At 35.1% G+C, this 24650-nt stretch overlaps 4 protein-coding genes and 1 long non-coding RNA gene across 5 annotated transcripts; 2 read left to right on the forward strand and 3 right to left on the reverse strand.

Annotated features, from left to right (window-relative positions):
• Nucleotides 1-1170: 1170 nt before the first annotated feature.
• On the reverse strand, nt 1171-2227 carry LOC105139091 (protein LIGHT-DEPENDENT SHORT HYPOCOTYLS 1-like). The gene has a single exon (XM_011045415.1). The coding sequence runs from the start codon at nt 1959-1961 to the stop codon at nt 1410-1412; it is 552 nt and encodes a 183-aa protein (XP_011043717.1). The 5' UTR covers nt 1962-2227; the 3' UTR covers nt 1171-1409.
• Nucleotides 2228-5570: 3343 nt separating this feature from the next.
• On the forward strand, nt 5571-12401 carry LOC105139102 (probable apyrase 6). The gene is made up of 8 exons (XM_011045427.1): nt 5571-6526; nt 6853-6965; nt 7611-7718; nt 8174-8228; nt 9956-10114; nt 10868-10965; nt 11277-11473; nt 12039-12401. The coding sequence occupies exons 1-8, from the start codon at nt 5899-5901 to the stop codon at nt 12307-12309; spliced, it is 1629 nt and encodes a 542-aa protein (XP_011043729.1). The 5' UTR covers nt 5571-5898; the 3' UTR covers nt 12310-12401.
• A 1962-nt stretch (nt 12402-14363) lies between these two features.
• LOC105110886 (T-complex protein 1 subunit eta-like) lies at nt 14364-20260 on the forward strand (the record flags this gene model as incomplete). The annotated part of the gene is made up of 13 exons (XM_011006089.1): nt 14364-14660; nt 15125-15250; nt 15329-15532; nt 16549-16718; nt 16838-16973; nt 17526-17642; nt 17762-17881; nt 17964-18062; nt 18155-18244; nt 18813-18900; nt 19100-19188; nt 19289-19363; nt 19806-20260. Coding segments are annotated over 13 exons (1707 nt in total), but the record flags the coding sequence as incomplete, so codon positions are not given.
• Nucleotides 20261-22424: 2164 nt separating this feature from the next.
• On the reverse strand, nt 22425-23144 carry LOC105139110 (germin-like protein 9-3). Its single transcript, XM_011045439.1, has one exon. It carries the CDS (start codon nt 23142-23144, stop codon nt 22521-22523), a length of 624 nt encoding a protein of 207 aa, XP_011043741.1. The 3' UTR covers nt 22425-22520.
• An 843-nt stretch (nt 23145-23987) lies between these two features.
• On the reverse strand, nt 23988-24631 carry LOC105139117 (uncharacterized). Its single transcript, XR_844925.1, has 2 exons — nt 24558-24631; nt 23988-24311 (listed from the first exon to the last, which is right to left on the reverse strand). It is a non-coding gene; the product is annotated as an uncharacterized LOC105139117 (long non-coding RNA).
• Nucleotides 24632-24650: the final 19 nt, after the last annotated feature.

Raw genomic sequence — 24650 nt, forward strand, 5'->3', positions numbered from 1 at the left:
CTTTTAAAGTAAATTACTTTTATTTTAATATGAGAGAGGGGGGGAGTATTATTTTATTTAGTAATTTATCTAAATATTCCCAGTAAACAATAATGTGATCAACATATTTAAAATTAGATGGATAATCTTCTTTTAATTTCTAAATCTCCACTCATTGTTTTGGAATCTATTTGAGATTGTGGTAACAGTGGCAATTTAAAATGTTTTTCGCTTAAAAATATATTAAAATATATTTTTTATTTTTTAAAAATTATTTTTGATATTAGCATCTTAAAATTAAAACGATCTGAAAACATAAAAAATATATACATTTTAAATAAAAAATTTAAAACTTTTAAAAATATGATTTACACCAATTTTTCAAATATACTTATAGCACCCGAAAATCTTGTAAAGTACATATTGCCACTTCTCACCCATAAATCAATTAATCAAAAGAAATAAAAGACTATAAATTTATCAAACAACATTGCAATAAAATCTTAAAAAAAATAAAAGTTTAGATTGATTCTTACCTGAGTTTTGGACCAAATAGCTTGCCAAAATTCACAAATTGGCTTTGTTTGCTGGTTAAAGTCTCTTTAGAAAGTCGATTTGGCTTTAGCGTCAACAAAAAGTTCGTCTGCCAACAACCCATAAAAGCCAAAACTTCTTGCATCTTTTGTTCTCGGACTAATTGAGAGGAGAGCTAGAGGAAGTTTTACGATTCTTTCGTTTTTTATTTGGTTTCAATTTCAATTTTCATTTTCATTTTTTCTGATATTTTTTTTTTGAAAATTGCATTCATTTCTAACATTAATGGAAGATCTTTCTAAAAAAAAAAACAGAGAAGGGAATGTATATATTATGTAATTTGAAAATGATTAATCTCATAGATCCTCTGAATAATCAAAGACACATATCAATGATTAGTAATATGTGTCTCGTCATAATATATCTCGAATTATTATAGCGTTTCTAAATTTAGTATGATGATCCTTATTTTCTTATTAATTCGAGAAATTACAAAAAAAAAATCGTGGAAATTAATATGCAAGATATGTTTCCCATGAATACATATTTTAAAAACAGTGGAAATTAATAATAATTCTCGGTTTCAAAGTTCAATAATGATAATAATTGTATAGAGAATTCAGCTACCAAATATATGTTTTTCATAGAAATATATTGCTAAATTTAAGCAGTTTTTGTTCAATTAGCAACAACATTATCATGGACTAAATTAGATATCAACATTATACAAGCATATGTGTAGATTCCATATCATCTAGTAGTTATGTTGGCATACATATCATACTAATTTATTATAATATGAATAAAAACTTATTTCTTTATTGTAGTATACATGCTATCATCACCAAGATTAATCCACAGGCTGCTAGAGGTTCAGTATTTATTATCAGATGATTCTAGCTTGTGGTGGTACCGTTGTTCCCTTCAGCTTGTTTAGAAGTCCTCTTGCGCTTCTTTGTATAGCTAACTCCTCTTGATTTAGCTTGAAAATCCCTTACCTCCCTCAAGTAGATCCTCACCGCTCTTGCACCAAAAGGATTCTCTTCAGGCTTCCCTCCATGAGCCTCATAGGCTGCTCTAAGTCGTCCAATGAGTGCGTCAAGACTTCCCCAGGCTTGTCGGAGTGGACAAGGGCACAGTGCTGGTGGCTTAGGATGGCCAAAGAACTGACAAGTCTGGTGGTGGACCTTCGTCTTGCCAAACTGGTCAAGGTAACAAAGGAATTCAAGGACGTGGGTGCCGTTACACCTGGGAAATGAGAGGGGAGGCTTGTGGTTTCTAAGGTACTGGCAGAAAGTGTTCCAGTCTCTACGCTTTTGATTCTCATAGCGGCTAGGAGTAGAAGATATGGCGCTAACTGTGGTCGGAGCAGCACTGTTTGGGTTAGAGTTCATCATTACGGGGCTTGATGAATATTTAGGTGTTGTTGATGGGGTAGATATATCCATTAATGCAAATGAAGATCTCGGCACTTTAGGATTTTGGCAGGTGTATATAGGCTACAGAGAGAGTTGTTGCTGCAGGAGGAATGTTCTTATTTTAGGGTTTTCTCTCCTCTTGTTTGGTTGCTCACGATTTGTGATCGGGAAGGGAAAAGGAGACCCGAGACAGAAAATCTCCCCTGATTCCCTAAATATTTTCAAAGGGTATCAGATCCCAAATTTTCTTTTCATCAATAATTAGATGTGCAAGCAACTGATAGGTAGGATCTCCATGGGCAGATACTATAGTCTGCCTCTCATCAATAATTAGATGTGCAAGCAACTGGTAGCTAGGATCTCCATAGGCACATACTATAGTCTGCCATGATATATATACAAAGATGAGAATATATAGGCATTTTCTTTTCCATCAGAGATCAGGACATGCAAGCTTGGCATATATAACCAGGGGCAATAGCGACCAAGAGCAGCGCAAAGCCAAGAATCGGGTGGTCATCTAGCTGATCATTTGTAGTTTCATTTCTATACTATCAAAACCTAAGAAGTTAATTCTTCAATAGAACTTACAATTTCCAAGCTCAAACTACCGAAATGCCCCCCCAGAACTTAAGAGTAAACTTCAAGCATTTGCTTACATAGAGACCGATAACAACATGGATAATATAGGAACCTTCACAGCAATTGCTATGTGCTTCCATCCAAAAGTCCTGTACCCTTATTTCCCTACAGTCCATTTTCACGCAACCGAAGGTGTAGCTTCTTGTCACCTTTTAATATCGTACAGTACTACCCCAAATTGCTTGCTTACATAGCATCTTGAGAGGCAAAATTGCTTAGTAAAACGATGGATGCAATGCCTCATCCTCCTCCTGCAATGTGCGTGTTTTAGCTTAGTTTGTTTACGCTGTGCAGACTCTATTCTGCATGAAAAAACATAAAAAATGATAGCCATTGCATAGCCAGAGATTAGATTCCTAGTAATTAAATGACGGACCTATCTTATCATGCATGCCCATGTTCAATGCTGAAATTGGCTAGGTTCAGATTGAGAATGTTTAAAAGTGCAATGATAATTATTTTTTAAAGTATATTTTATTTGAAAATATATTAGAATAATATTTTTTTATATAGTTAGATTATAATAAATAAAAATCCAACTTCTTATTTCAGTCGTCTACAAGAGAGAAAAAATAGATTTTTTTTTGTAGAAGAGTAGTTAATTAATGCACAGTGCACGAAAATAGAAATAATTTTTTTTTGCTAATCTAGCAGTATGTTAAATGGATAATTATAGCCTGGGAAACTATATAATAATATAATAAACTCATTCCTCCGTGAATTAACAAGAAGTTATTTTTGCTAATTCCATATTTACTGCCACAAGTTAAAATAATTAACAAAAAACCAAGCATAAACGAACCACTGCATCATTTAATTCAATGAAATTATAAAACTTTCAATATCTCTATAACTATTCAAAATAAAAAAATATATAATAAAAACAATTCCTAGCAACACTTAACTTGGGCCATGTATCAATTTGGGCTGACATTTTAAGTTTATTAGACTTCTGGTCTATCTTTGCGTAGGCCCGAATATTCATCCCATGTGTCAGTAAGGCGCGTGTATATTATACTAATCCAATATCTCCCGCCGTCTCGGAATAAAATAAAACAAAAAACAAAAACACATCTTCTCGAGAAAACTATCAAGATTTTCTCAGAACCCAAACATCAAATCCCTGATCCCTGATGTTAATTAAGTAATTGGAGCTTAAAACTGTGTTGAATTGCCTGGCATCATGATTGATGAACAAGAATAGACTTATTTATTTAATTTTTAAATTACTAGTTTAATTAGTGATATTTTAAATTTATTTTAAAAAAATTATCAATTTAAGTTTTACAAACATCATAATTTTAAATATATAAAATTAATAAAAAAATTAATAAATCCTGTAAAATTAATAAAAAAAATATAAATTAATATGAATATTTATATTAATTGAAAAAAAAAAGAATAGAATTACCCTTCCGACTCTCGCCTGGCAAAGATCCATTTGGCCTTCGCTGAAAATCACATAAAAAAGACACCTGAATATTTCTGTGATAGCTCTGAGACTATGATACTCCTAAACACGTACGCCATTGGATCAACCCACCTGAATAATAGTTTGATCCGTGGATTTTAAAGAGCGGGAGGGTCATGATGACACCCTGGCTGCTTTAAAAAGTGTCCAAACATGAAGCATCCAAAATATGGTAAATGTGAACCATTATTCAATTACAAATTCATTTTTTAAAAATATTTTTTTTAGTTGTATATTAAAATAATATTTTTTTATTTTTTAAATTTATTTATAATATAAGTACATCAAAATAATCTAAAAATATAAAAAATAATTATAAATATAAACATATAAATTTTTTTAAAAACATGCGGCTGAAAACAAATTAATCAATACTCTGCCTTTTATTTTTGTTGTACTTATATATTATGATGATAATAATATAATAATAATAATATATACTAAAATACTCTGCCTTTTCTTTTTCTTTTTTATGTTTTTTTTCTGTCTTTTATATTTCCCACCTTTTATTTTTGTTGCACTTATATATTATAATTATAATTATATAATAATAATAATAATATATTCTAAAATACCTATCTTCTTCTTTTTTTATATGTTTTTTAATTTTTTTAATTTTTAATTTTGCTTTTTTCTTTTTTTTTGTTGAATTTTTTTAATTTAATTTGTTAATGTTAAAATTATTTTATTTAGCTACAGATTTTCATGATACATATTTTGAGTTTAACAGGTTAACCTGAAATTTTTTTTCTTTTTAATTAATTTTTTCGTTTAGTTTAGTTTATCAATGTTAAATTTTTTTATTTAATTATCAGACTTTCATGACGTGTATCTCGGCCTTAACTGGTTAACCTAATTTGATGGGTTAACCCATTAATTTTTTTCTATTTAGTTATTAAATTTTTATAACACAAATCTTATATTTAATAGATTAATATAGTTTAAAAGGATTAACCTAGTTACTTCATATTTTTTTCTTTTTCTTCATTAGTTTTTTTTTTTTTAGTTTTTTTTTAATTAGTCTGTTTGACTATCATATTTTTATGACACGCTCTTACAATTATATCCACATCCAAAACTATTAAGTCTGGTTTTACAGGTTCTGTTTGACTATCATATTTTTATGACACACTCTTACAACTATATCCACATTCAAAACTATTGAGTCTAGTGTTACAACTAAACATACTTAAATTTAAGTTATGTAAATATAATGTCATTATTGATATTATAAATAATACTTCTGGATCAAGTTTTGAGTCAAACCCAAAACTTTTAGATAAAAGTTTTATAAAAAACCTAATACTTTTAAATTATAGGTTTTTTTTTATATTTTTTATATAAAAAAAATTCAACCGATAGCACAATCTTTTTTTTTATATTTTTTTTATAAAAAAAATTAACCATAGCACAATTTAAAAATTGAGGATCTGAAATAAAACTTATTAAAGTTGGTACACTTAATTGATACGTATGAAAGCTGATTCAATACTTAACGTAGGTGGGGACAAAACGAAGTTATTTTGACGAGAAAAAATGGGTTTTCTATAACCAACCTGGACCAAAATCCGAATAGATGGGTCATCGGATTATTCACCGGGCTGGCCTGCCCGGATCTTATTGAGACAGTTCAAACAGCATGTGCTTGAAAATAACAAACAAGAAGAAAAATTACTTGTCAAATCAGATCATCAAATTTTGAATCTACAAGCAATCCAACAATCATCACTTCTCTTAGCTCTCAACCCTCACGTACTCGCAAGATCTCACCAACAAATGTAACCAGACAAGACAAACCCACAAATCTCTCTCCCTTTCCTCTCCTTTCGAAGTCCCAGAACACACACACAGACAATGGATTTCTCATCCCTTCAGTCCAGACCTTCCACAGCATCCTACTTCCCACTTCACCGAACCCAATTACACCCACGCATGCACTCTCTCGCTTCACCCTACCCTCCACAACAACAAAGCACCAAATCCCAAAAAGCCCGCAAATTTTTAATCCTTCTAGCCACCCTTTTCACCATCCCTTTCCTTTTCTACCTTTTTTCTACAGCCCAGAGGACCCACCGTTCCTCCAAGTTTTCCAACCCGAATACCCGTCTTATTAGTGTTGTTATTGATTCGGGGCGGGGCGGGTGTAGAGTCCGGGTATATCAGTTGTTGGGAGAGGGGAATGTGGGTTTTAATAATGGGCAGTTGCCATTGATTACTGGGTCAATGAAGGTTAGGCCTGGATTGGGTGGGTTTGTGGAGGATCCTGATAGTGCGGGTGGGTTGATTGAGAGTCTGGTTGAGTTTGCGAAAAAGTGGGTTCCAAGGAGGGAGTGGGGGAATGCTGGGGTGCAGTTGATGGTTAGCGGTAAGGAAATGGTGGGGTTGGAAGGGAAGGTGAAAGAGAGGATCTTGGAGGTGTGCAGAAAGGTTTTGAGGGCATCCGGGTTCACGTTTAAGGACGAGTGGGCACGTGTTATTGAAGGTTTGTGATAATGTGTTTAGCTTTGTTTTGATTGTTTGTGGTATTAGGATTGTAATTGGATCCGGGTTCTGATAACGAGGGGTGTTTAAGTTAGATATGTTGATTTTCGCTTTGTAACTTAATGTTGTTAGCTAGTAAATGAAATACTAACGAGTGAAAGGTCAGCTGATCTTGCTATGCGTTGACGTGTTTAGCGTAGGGAGATGATGGATTTGATATGGGGACTATGTAGAGGGTTAAGTGGTCTTCAGTTTTAATGGTATTCTTAGGAAAGTTTAATGAGTGATTCTGATTCGAATGACATGTTCATGTGGTCTTTGATGCAGAAGAAGAAAGGGGTGTTTACTCTTGGGTTGCTGTGAACTATGTTCATGGAAGTTTGGGAAATGAAGCTGACAAAACCACTGGGATTGTAGAACTTGATGGCAATTCTTTGCAGGTTCTTTTATTGCCTTTTTTTATTGTCTGTGATTGCTGTCTACCTGCGTAAATGATGGAAATAGCATAAATGCGTTTTTGGTGGTTGAAGTATTGGTGTTTTGTAGTATTAATTCATTATTGGAATAGTATATCGTTCACACTTGGTAACACATGGTTTGGAATTCGTAGAGTGAAATTGAATAAAGAAGTGGAAAAACAGGAGGGAGAAAGGACAAAAAAAAGTGGGGAGAAGGGACAGAAAGGAGGATTCTATTGTGCAATATTACACAACAAATGTCATAGCCAAATATCAACATCGACAATGGTGGTTGGTGGTTACATGTGTTGTTTTAGACCTATCAATTCAAAACAGAGGTTATTAATGTACATTATAACAGGACCTTAAAATCCCATCATGTACAGCTGCTATCACTCGGTTTTGTGTTAGCTGGAAGACTAATGATTAAACACGGGAACAAAAAGTAGTCAATAATGGGATTGTGTTTCATACAAGTAGATTTATGGGTCTAAGGTTGCTAGTGATTCATGATACTGCAGCACCTGTCTTTTATAGTTATATTGGAACCCAAATATGTTGCTGCAACTTTGTTTGGATATATGTTATTCTTTTTTGGAATTTGAACGATGCAACTAATAAATGCAGATTACATTTGCCTCAAGAGAAGTAGCACGAGTGCAATCTTCACGGAGGATCAAACTGGCTAGAGTTACTTACAATCTTCAGGCACAAAGCTTGCCAAAATTTGGCCAGGTGTTTCCATACGTATTGCTTTGCTGATTATCAAAATGTCAAATTTTCATCTTTTGTTTTTTTCTTCCAGTCACTTTTCTGATTAATGTATGCCATAAAATATGAATCTGACATTCTGCTAGAAACAACCATTAACAACATTTCTTTCAATTCTTCTCTTGCAAGATTGAATTAGAACATCTTCTGCCATAGGCGAGGGAACTTGAGATTTTTCATTAAAAATTTGAGGACTATGTTTGGAATAGAAGGTTTCAAGTGAAAGGGAAGGAATGTTTGGTTGGGAGCTTTTTACCCTTAAAAAAAACAGGAAACTGAAGGGGACGGGAGGGTTTATCATCTCAGGATGGAATGCAATCATATTGTCTGTTCATTTGCTGCTATTGCGTTATCTGCATTCTGCAACAAATTTGTTGTAGAAGGCGCCTAACAAGGGAAGGACCATCGTTTTTGTACAGGATGCAGCATGGGAATCACTACATGAGCGACACAGCTCTAGAGATGTGAGTTCATGTAAGTTTTTGTGCTGACCTTTTCTTTCAAAATACTGTTATTTGAAGGCTGAGTTTAGTGGGTTTCTAAATCAAGGAGCATTGCAGCTTGTGCCATATTTTGTCGTAGTTGCTTTAGCCACCCCTCTATTCCATTTGTTGTCAAAGCAGAAAGTGGGCCCAGATGTTGTCTTTGACTAGATCAACTGTGGTTAGGGGTGTTCACAGTCCGGTGGAAGCTAAAAAATCGAACTGAACCGGGTTTATAATTTTTGAGAAATTTGACATGGACCGAACCGAAACTGGTTTGGTTCGGTCCGGGTTGGTTTTTTCAGTTGAAAACCGGGAGACCTAATGCCTTTCAAATGGGCTTGTTTTTTGGGTTTTTAATGGGCCTATTTTAAAATGGGCTTCTGTTGCTTGGAATTAGAAGAGGAAGGTGGGGTTCCTGAAGTCTGCAAAATCCTAGCCAGCCTCTTCTGTCTACTACAGAAATTCTTCACATCAGTACCAGTCCTTCCCGACAAATACATAGCAATTCTTGCTCATTTGGGCATTTGTTCCCAAATTCAGCTCAGGATTCTATAATCACCCTCACTTCCTCCACTGAAAACTTGCATCCACTATAAAATCACACACACAGAAACAACCAAAAAAAGAAAAAAAGACAAAGTCAAGAGGAAATTCCATCTCTGGACAATCACACATTATTGTATTGGACTAAAACTAAAGAGAAGCGAAAACAGCCCAGGATCAAAATCTTGATAATTTATCACCGCATGCATGTAAAATTGCAAAAGGTTTAAAATATAATTAACCAAGTTAACTTGATACTAATTTTTTCAAGTTGGGTCTAACCTTATTAACCCAGCAAAAATGACAATACTTGCCAGTTCCATGTAAAAGGCTTTTGTATCGAATGGAGCTCCAATCTCGAGGACCATATTTTTTAACATGGTTAATCAGTACTTCATCTTCGTCCTCTTTCCATGGCCCTTTTCTTATTTTCCGACTACTAGACATTTGCTTCTCTGTCTCTTTCCGTCTCCCCACGACACAGGAGTCAATAAGTTTTTGAAGATGAGAAAGAAGCTTGCTTTTTTTGTTCTTTGTTATTGAGACCATAGATCAGAGAAAGAGAGGGGGAGGTTGTGGGGGAGGAGAGCAAACTGTTGAGAGAGAGAGAGAGAGAGGAAGGTGAGGGTGGATGCAGGAGGAAAGGAAATGAGTGAATTAGGGTTTCAGAGAAAATAAGCCTTTTATACCCTGGGTGGCTTGGTTTGAGCTACAAACTGAACTGGTTCGATTTGATTTGTACAGTTCAGAAGTTTGAGCCCAACCCTGAACCGAACTGGAAATTTTTTGGGTTTTTTTTCTTGGTTTGGTATTTTTGGTTAAATTTTTTTTCCAGTTTTCTCAGTTGTTTGGTTTTTTTTTTAACACCCCTAATTGTGGTTATGGACATATTTTCAAATCTGTAACTCTGTTCAAAGAAAGGTGTGGCTGCAAAATTTATGGTTGTGAATTGTGAACACTACATCTCTAATTAACGTTAAAGAGGAAAGAATTTACCTTAAATTATGTGGCCACATTTTGTATATTTCACTCATGGTGGTGATATATTACCCGTATGAGTCCTCGTTCTAGTGACAAACATTTATTGCATGCATGATTGATGTTCTAATTTCAGAGTTGAAAAATTCACTTGGATCACCAATCATAGCAAGTACCATTATATTTATTGTGCAGCATCAATATATAGGGAGGGTTTTGTTGGTAACCCTTGCATTCCCCAAGGATATGAGCTGGCATCCAATATAAGTGGCTCAAAACTTCTGATGTCTCATGGAACTGGAAACTTTACTGCATGCAGACTTGAAGTTCGGGCATTGTTGAAGAACAGACAAGGTATCTTCTGCTCTTTCGTCTTGACGGGGTTTTGTGATGCTTGTATGATTCAATTGTATTTTTTTGCACTCTATTTGACCTGTGCTCTATAACGATTCTTGAAGAGAAAGTCTTCCATTTACTTGAGCGTTTTGGATTTGGAATTTATAGGAGAGAAATATAGAACTTGTGTGTAGCCTATGTTTAGTATTATTGCAAATATGGAACAGTAAAGATGAAAATAATCTCTGCTGTTCTTGAATGGATTTTCAGACTAATTGGCCAAGCAAACTTGCAGGCCGAGTTTACTTGGTAGTCAAAATATGCTTCAAAATTGAACTACTCAACATCCCATTACATTGTTCTAAGCCCCTAACTGGTTCAGCTATTCTAAACCTCTGACTTAATCACCTGGATACCAAGAAAAACTGAAGCTTCCTTTTGTATTCTAGTAAACAAAAGATTTCTACATACTTCAAGTATTGAGCTTCTAAGCGATGCTCTTGTTAGCTGGTATCAAAATAATACTAAAAGTGCATGTAAACTACACATGTTCAGTTTGTCTTCTATCTGTTCTCTGTACTCTCTCAACCATGCAGATTTGTCATTGCTGCAGGCATTTATCTTCTAATAGAGTTATTAATTGTCAGCTGATCTTTTCCTTGGATAAATTGTTTGATGAATTCAAGAGCCTATTGATTTTTTTTAATCTAAAAGAAAAAAAAATAAAAACCTTGGTATTAATTCTTTTTTCAATTTCATTCTTTTATGCAGAGAAATGCTTGCGTCTACCTTGCAACACCGACTCCCCTTTTTCCACGAGGCTACAAGGCAAGCCTGTTTCTCAAGACAACTTGTTCTTTGCTTCTGAGGTTTGTGAATAATGACATGACTTGAAATTAAGGGCAACTCTTTTGCTACATAATTTGAAACGCATATCATATGTGTACATTCTTGTATGTGTAAAAAATGTACCTATATTATCCTGTTCTTGTATCCGTGTTTGTGCTCTATCTATTTCTCTCTAGTTTTCACTTGCAAAAATGGTAGGAGGGTGAACAGATTGTAACTGTTATGACCTGCTTCATCATAGTAGTGCTATACCTAACACATTGCAGACGTCCAACAATTTTTTTCTCTAATTGTTACCTTTTCTTGCCTGTAAGTACTAAACCTTGTACAGTTTTTTGGGCTGGTTCCTAGGGTTTCTTTGTTTGAATTAGAGGCAGCTGGGAAACACTACTGTGAAGATGACTGGGATAAACTGAAAGACCAGCATAATGGCATCGATGATTTGGATTTGTTGAGATATTGTTTCTCTTCTGCCTACACAGTGGCACTGCTGCATGACAGCCTTGGAATATCAATGAATGATAAAAGGTACCATTGCTCTCCTTGCACCTATGTCAATCTTCTCCTTGTATTCTTTTGCAAAACTCGCATCTAATTCATCCTGGCCTCAGTTGTTGGTTGGAGATATTTGCAGCCTTGTTTAATATAGCAACCTGCTTCTCTAATCCGTGGGAAAACCATCACAAGTTGAAAATGGGAATAAGTTGCACATGGTAAAAGTTTCAGGTCAAAACCGCATGCACTCGACTATTACCGGTCAATCTTGGAGAGACTGGGCAATTGATTTAGCCAAACTTTTCATTTGAGTTGCAAATGACGTGTCTCGGTTTGAATTAGTAAACTGGTCTTCTGATGTCTTAATGTGTAAACGGTGAATGTGCAGTTGTATGTGCTCGCATGAGCATACATGTTTGTGTGGACGCATAAATGTTTCAAAATGTTTGAGTTTTACCGCCTTTGAGAGAACAGTTTTTCTTCAGCATGCTATATTTGATATCTAGCGTAGAAAAAAATCGTCACTAATAAATTATTGGCATAAGAACAATTTTTTTTTATACTTGAATCAAAATATCAACCTCGTTTTTTTTGGCAGGATTGGATTTGCAAATCATACTGGAAGCGTTCCTTTTGACTGGACTCTTGGTGCTTTCATCTTTCAATCAATGCTGGAGCCCCTAGAATCGGAAATCAATAACCCTGATGAGATTGTTGGAGATGAGTCAGTGACGTATTTCTCATTATTTGCTGTTCTTTTAATAGCTTTGCTCGCTGCATTTTTTGTATTGCAATTGCGAAAACCACAGTTAAAAACAATTTATGACCTCGAAAAGGGCCGGTATCTAGTCACACGCTTGCCCAGATAATTTTGTCCCTCACCTGAGTTCCTGTTCATGCAAGAATGATCTGGAATTCTTCTGTATCTTTCTGGATTCAATCATTCATTTCTTGATATTAATGTGTGTCTGAGATAGAGACAGAGAGAGGAAGAGAGAGATAGGTTCGTCCGCTGTAACAACAGTTACCATGTCAAGAAATATAATGGAATGAACAGCAAGGGGTCCCTCCCTTTTCTTAGTGTAGACGAAGATGACTCTGTAAAATTAAATGCAGATGTCTGGACATTAAAATTTTGTCATCGACTTGTGTGAAAGCAAGTGATGCTTGGTTCCAGTTTTGGAGTATGGAACATGGACTATGGAGGGCTTGCATCAACGCTCCTTCCACCATGGCATTGATGTGAAAAATCTTAATTCGTTTTTTGAATACTGACTACTTAACTGAGAAAATAATATTGCCTAGTGTTCTGGGAACATTATCGTTCTGGTATGCTGTTTCTTTTTCAAATTTTTTCTTTTTTTCTTTCGAGATTTACTACCAGAATAAAAATAAAATCCCTGAAAGTGAAATTAAGGGACAGATTATTCTTTTTCGAGTTTCACATATGTTTTTTTTTTTTGTCACTTAGTCTTATAAATAAATTAACTTTTTGTCCTATTTTAGTCTTGGAATGGTGATCTACTCTCTTGAAAACGTGTTGTACCAAGCTAGTCTCATCAGCAAAATTGAAGGGTGAAGATGTTTCTCACGCGAGGGAATCTTGGGCCTAAAGCCCATAAGGCCTTGCAGGAAAGATAGATTAGGTTGAATGAGGCTGGGATCCCTTGTCCTATACTGGATTTGAAATAAGATTTTTTATAAGATTTGAAAATGTTACGACTTCCCTTTTTCATTTCTTTTTTCCAATTTAAAATTCATTTTTTCTTTCTATACTGGATCTTAATCTATCCACCAATTCTTGATTAAGTCCCTAAAACATTCAACGTTCCTCGCTGAGTTTTTGTATCATTAGTAATTACTAATATTTTACAAGGGTGAATGAATTATCTGGTTTACCTAGAATATCTTTAAAAACTTACTCGAATTAACAAGAAAAAAATGTTTTTCTTTATATTTTCAGATAATTTAAATTACATTAAAAAAAAGATGATATCAATTAGATTTTAAATTTTTTTTTGATTTATTGGTTCTTCAAATTTATAAGATATTTCCGGTGAGAATTTTTTTTAAAAAAACTGATTGGTCGAGTTTGGATTCAAATTCTAAAAATAAAAAAAAATTAATGTGAACTAAATTGAAAAAATAAATAAATAAAAACCTGTCAATAATAGTTTAATTTAAAAAATAAATTGGACACATTCGGTTTTAACAAATGTAAGATCAAAACTAATAGATTTAGTTTGCTCACCTGGTTTATTCATTTCATTGTGTTGGATTTAAAATTTCAAAAAATAAATAAGCTTGCTTGCAACTTTTGTTTAAACCAAATTATTTGAATACATGTTCACTCTTAACATTTTCTATCATCTTATTAAAAAACAATGGCAGCATTTTGATTAGAATTTTCACAAAAAATAAATGATAACAAACAAGATTTAAATAATAGTAAAATTTATTTGTTTTTCGGTTTCAAAAATGTTTTTTAAAAAATTTATTTTTGTATTTTAAATTAATATATTTTTAATATCGCTTTAAAAAATAATTAAATTACGCTCTCCAACAATTTCTCGTGAATAAAAAATTTATATAGAGAAAGAACTGATAAACTATTTTTTCTGGACGGGATTGAGAATCAGATAACACATTGGGGATAACTACACTTTAAAAAATAACTCAATTACACTCTCTAACAATACCACGTCTAGACATGTTTCTCGTGAATTAAAAAATTAAATAGAGAAAGAACTGATAAACTATTTTTTCTGGACGGGATTGAGAATCAGATAACACATTGGGGATAACAAAGTAATTGCCCAAAACTGTTTTAAAATAAAATAAAAATCCCAAAATGAACGACAGACGAACATAGAACGAACTCTCTCTTTCTTCGCATCCAATCGGTAACTAACTTACTAACTAACTCACCGACTCTGTTTGTGTGTTGAAACGAGAGCAGCAACCGCAGATCATACTACTGAAAGAAGGAACTGACACGTCGCAAGGCAAAGCGCAGTTACTAAGCAACATAAACGCGTGCACGGCGGTGGCGGATGTGGTGAGGACGACGTTAGGACCTCGTGGTATGGATAAATTGATCCATGACGATAAGGGAAACGTCACCATCTCTAATGATGGCGCTACTATTATGAAATTGCTCGATATAATTCATCCTGCCGCCAAGATCCTTGTTGATATCGCAAAGTCTCAGGATTCTGAGGTCATTAATTAATATATATCTATAATTTTGTTGATTATTTTTTTAAATTTCTGCTATTGTTTTCTTTTGACAGTGGAGATGCGAAATGTTGTGCTTGTGTTTTTTCTTCATGTCGGTTTGAATTGATTGTTAATGTGAATTTTCAAGCAAATGTGATACTCGAATATATATTGGGATGAGGCTACTGGTGTTTTCGGCCAGGGGGAGAGTATGTTCTTGGAGAATTAGAGTGGCTTAACTGTTTTGCAAAGGATGAGAAGTTGTGAAGGTTCAGGAGGGGCGTAGAGAGGTTGATTTTGAAATTTATTGTGTTTGCTAATGGGAGGAAGATTTTTCCGACATTGTTTGTTATTATATGGATGGATACCTTTTTTAAACTCCTAGAGGATTGTATTGAAAAAAAAATACATGGGCTGTTTATTGTTGAAGATAAAAGTTAAACCATTTCTCTTGTTGTGCTACAGGTTGGTGATGGTACTACTACCGTAGTTCTACTTGCGGGGGAGTTTTTGAAAGAGGCTAAACCTTTTGTAGAGGACGGGGTCCACCCACAAAATTTAATACGGAGTTATCGAACTGCATGCAATTTGGTACGTGATTGTTATATCTGCGGTTGACATGTTGGGACTTGTTTTCTGGCATCTTAAATATTGAAAATGATGTTATAGGCAATTGAGAAGGTCAAAGAACTAGCCTCCAGTATAGAAGGAAAAAGTCTAGAAGAGAAGAAGAGCTTATTGGCTAAATGTGCTGCTACAACATTATCGTCAAAACTTATTGGTGGTGAGAAGGAGTTCTTTGCATCAATGGTTGTGGATGCTGTGATTGCGATTGGGAATGATGATAGGCTAAATATGATTGGAATAAAGAAGGTAAATGTATATGCTTTCATAGCTTTTCTTCCTATGTTTTGTTGTCTTATTCTTCAAGTTATTTTGCGGTAATTGACAGTTTTATAAATAGCTGAAAAACATAGAATTTGGGAAATCATGTGGGTTTGATTTTGAAATGCTGAGCACATTTTACAATGAGAGCAATTTGTAGAATCGATAATCACGTGGTGTATAAATTGTCAAGGCAGCAAGAGATTCTGAACTTGCACTTGGATTTTGTTCATCATCTCAGAAATTCATTCATATTATTGTGTTGTGCCAAGCTGGTGGCGTCACAACAACTTTAGGTTGATAAGTTCCTAATCTCTCATCACATGGACGCCACCAGGGCCCAAAGCTAGCCTTTTGTTGAATGAAATTTCTAGTTGCTTGCCTCATCTCTCTGATCGGAATCCGGCTGATTTAATGCAATTGTTATGCTTCAGTTAGCGCAACTTCTTTTGTTTATTTCACTATTGTAGAGATGGCTATTCTTCTTAATGACAAGCTCTAGATCTTGGCTGAGTTTTGTGATGTAGGTTGGATTTTATTGCTTAAATCCTCCATTGCTCAGCTTCTTGGAAGACTCAATCAACCAGTTATCATATGGTTGCATGTTGTGGAACTGTCTTTTTTTTTTTTTTTTAGTCACAGGAGTGATTCTGAATTCTGTTCCCTCATAGAGTTGCTTATCACAGTGTATAGTAGCTTACATGTGATGCTTCAGAATTGATGCATGTCTTTTGTTACTTGTTTTTAAGTAAAATTTTTCTGAGTTCTGTCCAAGAAGTTTGGCAATTTATTTGTTCTGTTTTTTTCTTAAGTTGTGCCTTTTGGCTACTAGGCATTCCTGTGTCATTGATCTCCCCTCACTCTCCCCACTTATCTTCTCACATATCAACTTTTTCACTATTCTTTTGGATGGATGACTGGTGTTGGTTTGAAATATTTTCCTCACATTAGTATGCTATGATAAATCTTGATTTCCTTGAGTGCATGGGTGTTTGCCTCCATAGGTCCCAGGTGGTAATATGCGAGATTCATTTCTGGTGAATGGTGTTGCCTTTAAAAAGACGTTTTCTTATGCGGGGTTTGAACAACAACCAAAGAAGTTTGTAAATCCTAAGATACTCTTACTCAACATTGAGTTGGAGCTGAAATCTGAGAAAGAAAATGCAGAGATAAGGTGGGATCCTTTTTTATCTTATGATACATTCATTATGAGAACTCCCCAACTATGAGGCTGTTGTTGTTGATATTTCTTTTAAAAGCTGATTACCCCCTGCTACTTTTCACACGCTTCAGGCTGTCAGATCCATCTCAGTACCAGTCCATTGTTGATGCAGAATGGAATATAATATATGATAAGTTGGATAAATGTGCACAGAGTGGGGCAAAAATTGTTCTTTCGCGCCTTGCAATTGGTGATCTTGCAACACAGGTGGGTGTCCTTTGTATCCTAAATGCTCCGATCCATTTTCAAGGTTCTGAACTTCTGATTCTATTCTGAAAATGCATGGCATGTACATCTTCTTTGAGATTTTTTGGTTAATTGTTCAGGTGGCGGTTATTCTTGTAGGAGCCTTTTTTTGGTCTTTCTGCTCATAAAATTGTTCTTCAATTTGTCTGTATTTTTTATAATTAGATTTAGCTGCAGGAGTACCTAGTCTCCACAAATATTGCATGCTTGTTTTCTTTTTATTCTAACAGGATTGGTGTAGCTACCAATAAATAGTGGATTATCTCTTCAAGAATTCTTTTACATTTTCACAAACATTTGCCAGAAAGTTCTGTAAGATTTTATATGTTAGTCTTCTTTCCTCTTTGCAATATACTCCTTTTTTATGATGTTGATCAGGTAGTTCGTCATGTGGAATTTTGAAGGAAGTCTTGACTTATTTAGCTTTATGGCTATCAGCCTTGCTGAAAACTTTTCTTTTCTGTCTCTTTTGGATTATTAGTGGCATATTAATTATGTCCTCTGTTGTAACAGTATTTTGCTGATCGAGATATTTTCTGTGCTGGTCGTGTAACTGAAGAAGATCTGCAAAGAGTTGCTGCTGCAACTGGTGGAACTGTACAAACAACTATCAACAACGTAATTGATGAGGTCTAGCATTAACTTGAAAAAACATATTCAAAGTTTTGATTGTTACATTATATGCTTGTTAACATTTTCTCTTCTTCTTTATTCTCAATTTTCATTCTTGTCTGTTGTTTGGCCAAAAGGTTCTTGGGACTTGTGAGATATTCGAGGAAAAGCAAGTTGGAAATGAGAGGTTTAATATTTTCAATGGATGCCCTTCTGGTACTACAGCCACTATTGTTCTTCGTGGTGGGGCAGATCAGGTAGGTCACTGTTGACGCTGTGGCAAACTGTTCTGCATTGGTTTATTCTAACTTTGGATTTTCCATATACTATCATTATCAGTTCATTGAAGAGGCTGAACGGAGTCTACATGATGCAATCATGATAGTTAGAAGAGCTATGAAGAACTCAACTGTAGTTGCTGGTGGTGGTGCTATAGATGTATGAAATCCTGTTACATGTGATGCATCATGATTATTTATATCTGAACGCATTTTGGGCAATAGTGACCAAACAAGTGGTTTGCTTGGCAGATGGAAATAAGTCGGTACTTGAGGCAGCATGCTCGCACAATAGCTGGGAAGTCTCAGCTGTTTATCAACTCTTATGCAAAAGCCCTCGAGGTAATTAGTTAGTAGTCTGATATGTTTTATTGTGGCATGGACTACCTTCATGTATGTGGTTTAGAAACTGTGAAAATGACCACTGATATTGTGATCTTATGGATCTTGCTTGACTAGGTAATTAATTTTGAGCTTGTCATAGTTTATATCAAAATCTTTGAAGATTATGCTGTTATAAATTTTACTTGTCATGTCTTATTGGTGAAAATCCACATCTTAATGCGTTCCCATAATTTTTTACTCCCTATCCAATGAGGCCATTCTGCTCAATTACTAAGGAACTCAAAAAACGTACCTGATGATTTCAACTTCCAATCTTGAGCATTTCATGTAGCCTTATTTCTATAATGCCCCACCTAAAGCTGAATTTGTGCAAGAGCTAGCTAGTCTCTCGCACTCCCTGGTAACAAAATGAGATCTTGGAGCTGTTTTGTCAGTGATGATTTATCCTAAACACTTTAGATTGAAACACGGAGTCAGAAGTGAATTACAAGTCGTACCCATTTTAAATCGAGTGAGCTCCCCTTTGACTACAAACCAAGTAAGGTATTCTACATTCTTGCTGCAGGTTATCCCACGACAACTATGTGATAATGCTGGGTTCGATGCAACTGATGTGCTGAACAAATTAAGACAGAAACATGCACTTCCATCTGGTAGGTGTTCATTTTTACTTATTGTAATTGCCTTTTGAAACATTCTCTGTGTGGCCTTGCTTGAATACTTTTAGTAGGTTTCGCTGTTGATAAACTACCTTCTTGCTAGTAAAAGGGCTTTATGTCAATAACTTTGTGTAGCAGATCTTTTTCTCATTTACAGTTTTTGTCATTTAAAAGTAGTAAACTTTTTTAATAGGTGAGGGTGCTCCATATGGAGTGGATATCAACACCGGTGGAATTGCAGATTCATTTTCAAACTTTGTTTGGGAGCCAGCAGTTGTAAAGGTGTCTATATCTTCTTTTATTTGATTATGAATGAATTGCCTTTCTTCTTTTTTTCCATTTCTGGTTGTTGACCCCTATGTGATTGAAATCCTTGACCCAGATCAATGCTATCAATGCTGCTACTGAGGCTGCTTGTCTGATCTTAAGTGTGGACGAGACAGTAAAGAATCCCAAGGTAATGTTAATGCTGCCTTGTGTTGGTTAGGAATGAAATATTATCCTGAGATCCTCGGGTCGTGGGGTTTGCTCCTTGGGATAATAAGCTGCCCCACTTGGCATTAGCTAACATGTGTACTGTAATTATTAAGTGTAAGAGTGAGATTTGCTACACCATAGTACATATCAAGGTACCTTTGTCACTCTCAAATGTTATCCAACGCGCTAGTGAAATATGCTACCACATTATACACATATTAAGGTACCTTTGTCTGTAGAAAAAAATGTTTTAAATGTTTGTGTTAATTTTCTATCAGATTATAATGGTTTTTGTCGTCCTATATGAGAGCCTCTGCCTAGTTAAATTAAAGCTGAAATTAACCCCCTTTTTTGCTCACAAAAAAATAACACGGGCCTCTATTCATGCACTTCTGTTTTTAAGCTGCTTGTTGATGTTGCAGTCTGAGAGCGCTCAGGGAGAAGCAGCTGCAGGTGCTATGGGTGGACGCGGAGGAGGTGGTTTCCGTGGTCGTGGACGAGGGATGCGAAGACGATGAGCTCACCGAATTGCAATTTTTGTTCTCTTGATTTTAGTTTATGATGGGGTTTTCAATGTATTTATCAATGGGACTGAAATGATCAATCTGAACGTTTAGTATTTTGAATCTGCGTGGCTTTTCTATTTGAAAGTTGATCAGTTCACTGATTGGTAGCTACTTTCTGGATTATGGCTGCAGCTTACTTTTGTTTCTTGCCCTCCCCATTTGTCTGCAGGAGAGATATTTTGTATTTTTGTTTCCTTTCTTGCGGAGGAAATAGTAAAAGGCAATAGAACTCGCTCTTTGTTGCATTTTTGTACTTGTATTATCATTCCATCTTCTTGTATTTTACTGTATTTTAAATATTATGATCAAAATCTTTGTATTTTTCGGTACTTATAATTTAAATAGGAGTATTCAGAAAATAATGATCTCATAATTCATTACTTCTGGAAGTATTCTAGGCACGGATAGTTAGACGCATTACTTCTGGTGGAAGTATTCTAGGCACGGATAGTTAGACGTATCATATGGAAATAATTTTATAATATCAAAGAAAATAGAATATTTATTTCAAGTACCTTGGTTTTTTTTTAATTAAAACGATGTTATAAATAGCTGAAGATATTTTTTGTCAAAAGATTAATATAAATAATTAGCCGGGAATTTGCTTAAGAAATGCTTTCTCTGTGTTAGAATATATATCTTTGAAACCCTTACGAATAATTATTTTTATTGTTTTATAATTAAATAAAAATTAGTCTTGAAAATTACCCGGCCAAGTCGCGTCGGGTATAGAAACTACGAAAACTGGTACACCGTATGATTTAGTAAAACTAACCTCAGAAAACGTGAATACTGTTGTAGTTAATATGATCATTGGCTTCTACCAAAAGCATAAAGTAACGGCATCTGCTCAAATACACTACAGCATCAGAAAGGCTGAACCCCACGTTGGTGCTTGGATTTTTGATGGTTTCGCCTCCAACACACAGAATTTTCACAGCTGCATCATCTTTTGACTCAATACAGAATTCCGGGTCAACCAGCAGCCATGCAAGGCATAACCACCCAAAAACGGTGACCAACAACGAAAGAACAATGGGAAGCAATAGCATTAAGGTGTGAATGAAGTGGCATGGTCATGGTGTCACATCTGAGACTATCAAAAGCAGTTGGAGAAGATCAATGAGTTTGATTGCAACCACGCTTAATCAATGTCACAAGCATTTCTGGAATTAGGCAGTTGTCAGGTATCTAAACTATGAAGAAGGGAGAAGAATTGTGTCAGGGTTTCAAGAATTTAAAATTTAAATGACAAGTGACCGACACACTCAACGCACCGTTTCACCTCTTATTTTACGCACCGTTTTATTCCAGTTTCTTTTAATCTTTCGTTTGTTATAAGATGTCCACATGTTGCAATTTCCTTAAGCTCAGGAGGGTGTTTAGATTAGGAGTAGTTTATATATAGGACTTTAACAGGCTTTGGCATCTTATGCAACAAATTATGATGAATGTTTGAGGAATAATCTGTTGGTTCCCATTGCTTCTTCTTCATTTCACCATTGCTTTGAGGAATCATCTGTTGGTTCCCATTGCTTCTTCTTCATTTCACCATTGCATTTGACAGTCTATCCTTGCTAGGTTAGACAACTTTTCCACTATAGCATTCCTGGATTACTTCCAGGCTGGTTCTATGAACATCTCTCCTGCAACACTTGACTGCCAGACGTCGTTGAGGAAACATGTTGCTTTGGGAACTGTGGCCCTAGCGGCACCATCAATCTCTTTCAAGATCTTGTACGCAGCTGGATTCGCTGGGTATTGAAGTTGAACCCATCTGGATGAAGCTCACTTTGGTTTGATCTTGTTCTTGAACGGGTTTAACTCCAGAGATTCTTGAATCGGGTTAAGAATTTTAGGGAGATTTTCTTGATGATGAGGAAGCTGGTTAATTTGTTTTGGCAGGTATTTGCAGGGTGGTTTTCTTGTGAAGTCTCAGGATTGAGAGAGAGAGGGTGATTTATCTTTGAGAAAAGAGAGTGAAAGGATGCATGGCATGGGAAGTGCAGGGATGCTTTTTATACAGCAGGGAGGGAATTAACAAAGAGGCAGAGGCAGGCCTGTCCAGTTTGAGGGATTCAATAGGTAGGAGTCTGTGCTGGGCTTCTTGTACATCATGATTTGGGCTTTTTTCTTTATGAATAACAATGGGGCTGAAGAAGGAGGAGAGAAAGATGAACGGAGAAAAGAACATAACTTCCATATAGCAAAGCAAGTGTGAAAGACTGCTGTTTTACAAATTGCAAATTCAGTTTGGTTCTCAGCTAAAGCTTGCAGTAAAATATCCTTCACTTCTCGCATGGGAAATTTAACAAAACACAAGATACGAACATTACATTTCCGATGAAGACTCAAAACATGAGTGATGGAATATAATTATTATTATGAAACAAGAAATTGAGACGCTAGCAATGTGATTGAGCAAAGAACAAACGAACAATATATCCAACGGCCTGTTAGACTATTGGGGGCGATTATTCAATACAAATCATCAGAAGATTCAAAGAGAGAGTAGGAGGAAAGTAAAACATAAGAGGAATAACAAGTAAAGAACGGTAATGGAGCCCATCCTCAAGGCTTAAGACCAGCCTTGAGAGCTTGAACGGTGGCAACATCAGTCTTGAAGGCCTTGGCCAAGATGTTATCGTCAATGCTGGTGGCGAAAAGGGTGGTAGGAAGTGATACGGTCCCTGCACTAGCACTTCCGAAAGCAGAGATTGCGAGAGCTGAATTCTGAGAATCCGCGTTGTATTGGAAGTGGACAAGACCCTTGGGGAAGATGAACATGTCACCAGACTGTAGTGTCTGGGTGAAGAGGTTGTTGGTCGTGTCAACGAAGCCTACTTGAAGAGAACCATCAACAAGGAAGAGAAGCTCAGCTGAGCGAGGATGGGTGTGAGGCGGATTAGTAGTGCCGGCCGGGAATTGAAGGACTGCATACGAAACACTTTGACCGATAAGAGCCGGGAATTCAGCTGCGCTTGCTTTGGAGACCTTGAAGGCTGAAGCCGGTGGTGCACCAACAAGGGCACGCATGCCAGTGAACGTAAAGAATGTTCCATCAACTGTGGTTAAGTTTAGTGGGGCTACGAAATCAGAAAGAATATCCGGGTCTCCAGAGATTGCCATTTCAACAACAGCAAATAAGGCTGCTAGCAGTGATAGGAATTTGAAGGTGGAAGAAGCTGAGGCCATGATGAAGAACTTGACGTGAAGAGGTTAGAGCTACTAAAGACGTCGGATATGGTATTTGTGATCGATGATGTGCTTAGGTTTCGGAAGATTTATATATGCAGAAACAGAGAGAGGAGAAACCAACAGAGAGGCAACCATGCACGTAGACAGCAGGATATAGATAATAACAATCGATGAACATTACAATGTTATTGTTTTTGTAGTCACTAGTTTGATTTGGTCGAATGTCTAATAAATGATAGATTGTTACAAATATTTGATTTCTTAATCTGTCTGAAAGGGAATTAAAAAAATACAAAATACCATGTGATTTGATCCCATAAACCCGCGATTGGGGTCTTTTACCGAGTATATATGTTTTATTTATTGGGTGTATGTGCTTGTTAATAAAAGCAAATTAAGATATAATAAAGAAATCCAGATGCCGGCCCATTTTGTTTTTGGGATGGGGAATGAATATGAGATTTTCTTTTAATTTATCTTTTGAAATAAATTTGTTAATACCTGTCTAGTTTTTTTTTAATATAAGAATTATTTATGATTTATAAATATAAGAAAAGGTGTATCATATATATTTAAATGGTAAATCTCTGAGCATAAGACTTAATTTGAATCTTGAAAATAGAAATAAATATAATAATAATAATAATAATAATAATAGCTATCCTAACTATTTGTATACTATTGTGTTCTTAAAGAGTATAAAAAAAGAACAAAAGGTCAAGATTGATAGTGTATTGAAAAACAAAGACAGAAAGTGAATTGTTATAATCAAGAATTTTTCATAAAACCCAAAAAACGAGAAATTAAATATATATAAAACAAAAAATAATCAGAATAATATGGGAAAAATAATCAATCTTTTTTTTCTGTAAAAACTAAAAAGCTAATCAGGCCTGGAATGAGCGGCCAATTGGACCGCTAACTCATTCCTTTCTGTCAGCATATCCCCTAGCTGGACAAGTCCCTCATGGATGAGGTGGCGGTAATTTTGAGAGGAGACAGGATAGTTGACTTGATTACAAGAAAACGAGGATGATTTTGTTTGATTTTGTTCACAGCAGCTTAGTTGAAAAAGCTTAGGACCATGCTTCAAATCAGGAGATTCATGGCATGACTAAAGATGCAATTACACAGCATGTCAAGGAGGCAACATCTCTTCTACTCGTGATTTGTTTTTATGTTTTAAAAATAATTTTGAAAAAATTTAAAGTTTTTTTATTTTTTTAAATTAATTTTTTTTATTTTTAAATGATTTTAATATATTGATTTCAAAAATAATTTTAAAAAATAAAAAATATATTATTTTAATATATTTTTAAATGAAAAACATATTAAAAAAAACTACAATCACGCTCATAAAACGGGTTATAGTATCACATATCCAACAGTCCAGTCCATGAAACGGGTTATAGTATCACATATCCAACAGTCCAGTCCATGTGTATTAACGAGTGATTTCAATTGTAAAAAGGAAAACCAATGTATTGATTTCAAAAATAATTT

This window comes from Populus euphratica, unplaced genomic scaffold, assembly GCF_000495115.2.
Source record: "Populus euphratica unplaced genomic scaffold, PopEup_1.0 scaffold3.1, whole genome shotgun sequence".
NCBI classification, from domain to species: domain Eukaryota; kingdom Viridiplantae; phylum Streptophyta; class Magnoliopsida; order Malpighiales; family Salicaceae; genus Populus; species Populus euphratica.

Coding starts and splice junctions, on each gene's coding strand:
- LOC105139091 (XM_011045415.1), bottom strand. CDS start 1,961: ATGGATATATCTACCCCATCAACAACACCTAAATATTCATCAAGCCCC.
- LOC105139110 (XM_011045439.1), bottom strand. CDS start 23,144: ATGGCCTCAGCTTCTTCCACCTTCAAATTCCTATCACTGCTAGCAGCC.
- LOC105139102 (XM_011045427.1), top strand. CDS start 5,899: ATGGATTTCTCATCCCTTCAGTCCAGACCTTCCACAGCATCCTACTTC. Junction 8,229..9,955: donor CTCTAGAGATGTGAGTTCAT/GTAAGTTTTTGT, acceptor TTTATTGTGCAG/CATCAATATATAGGGAGGGT. Junction 10,966..11,276: donor ACTTGTTCTTTGCTTCTGAG/GTTTGTGAATAA, acceptor AACCTTGTACAG/TTTTTTGGGCTGGTTCCTAG.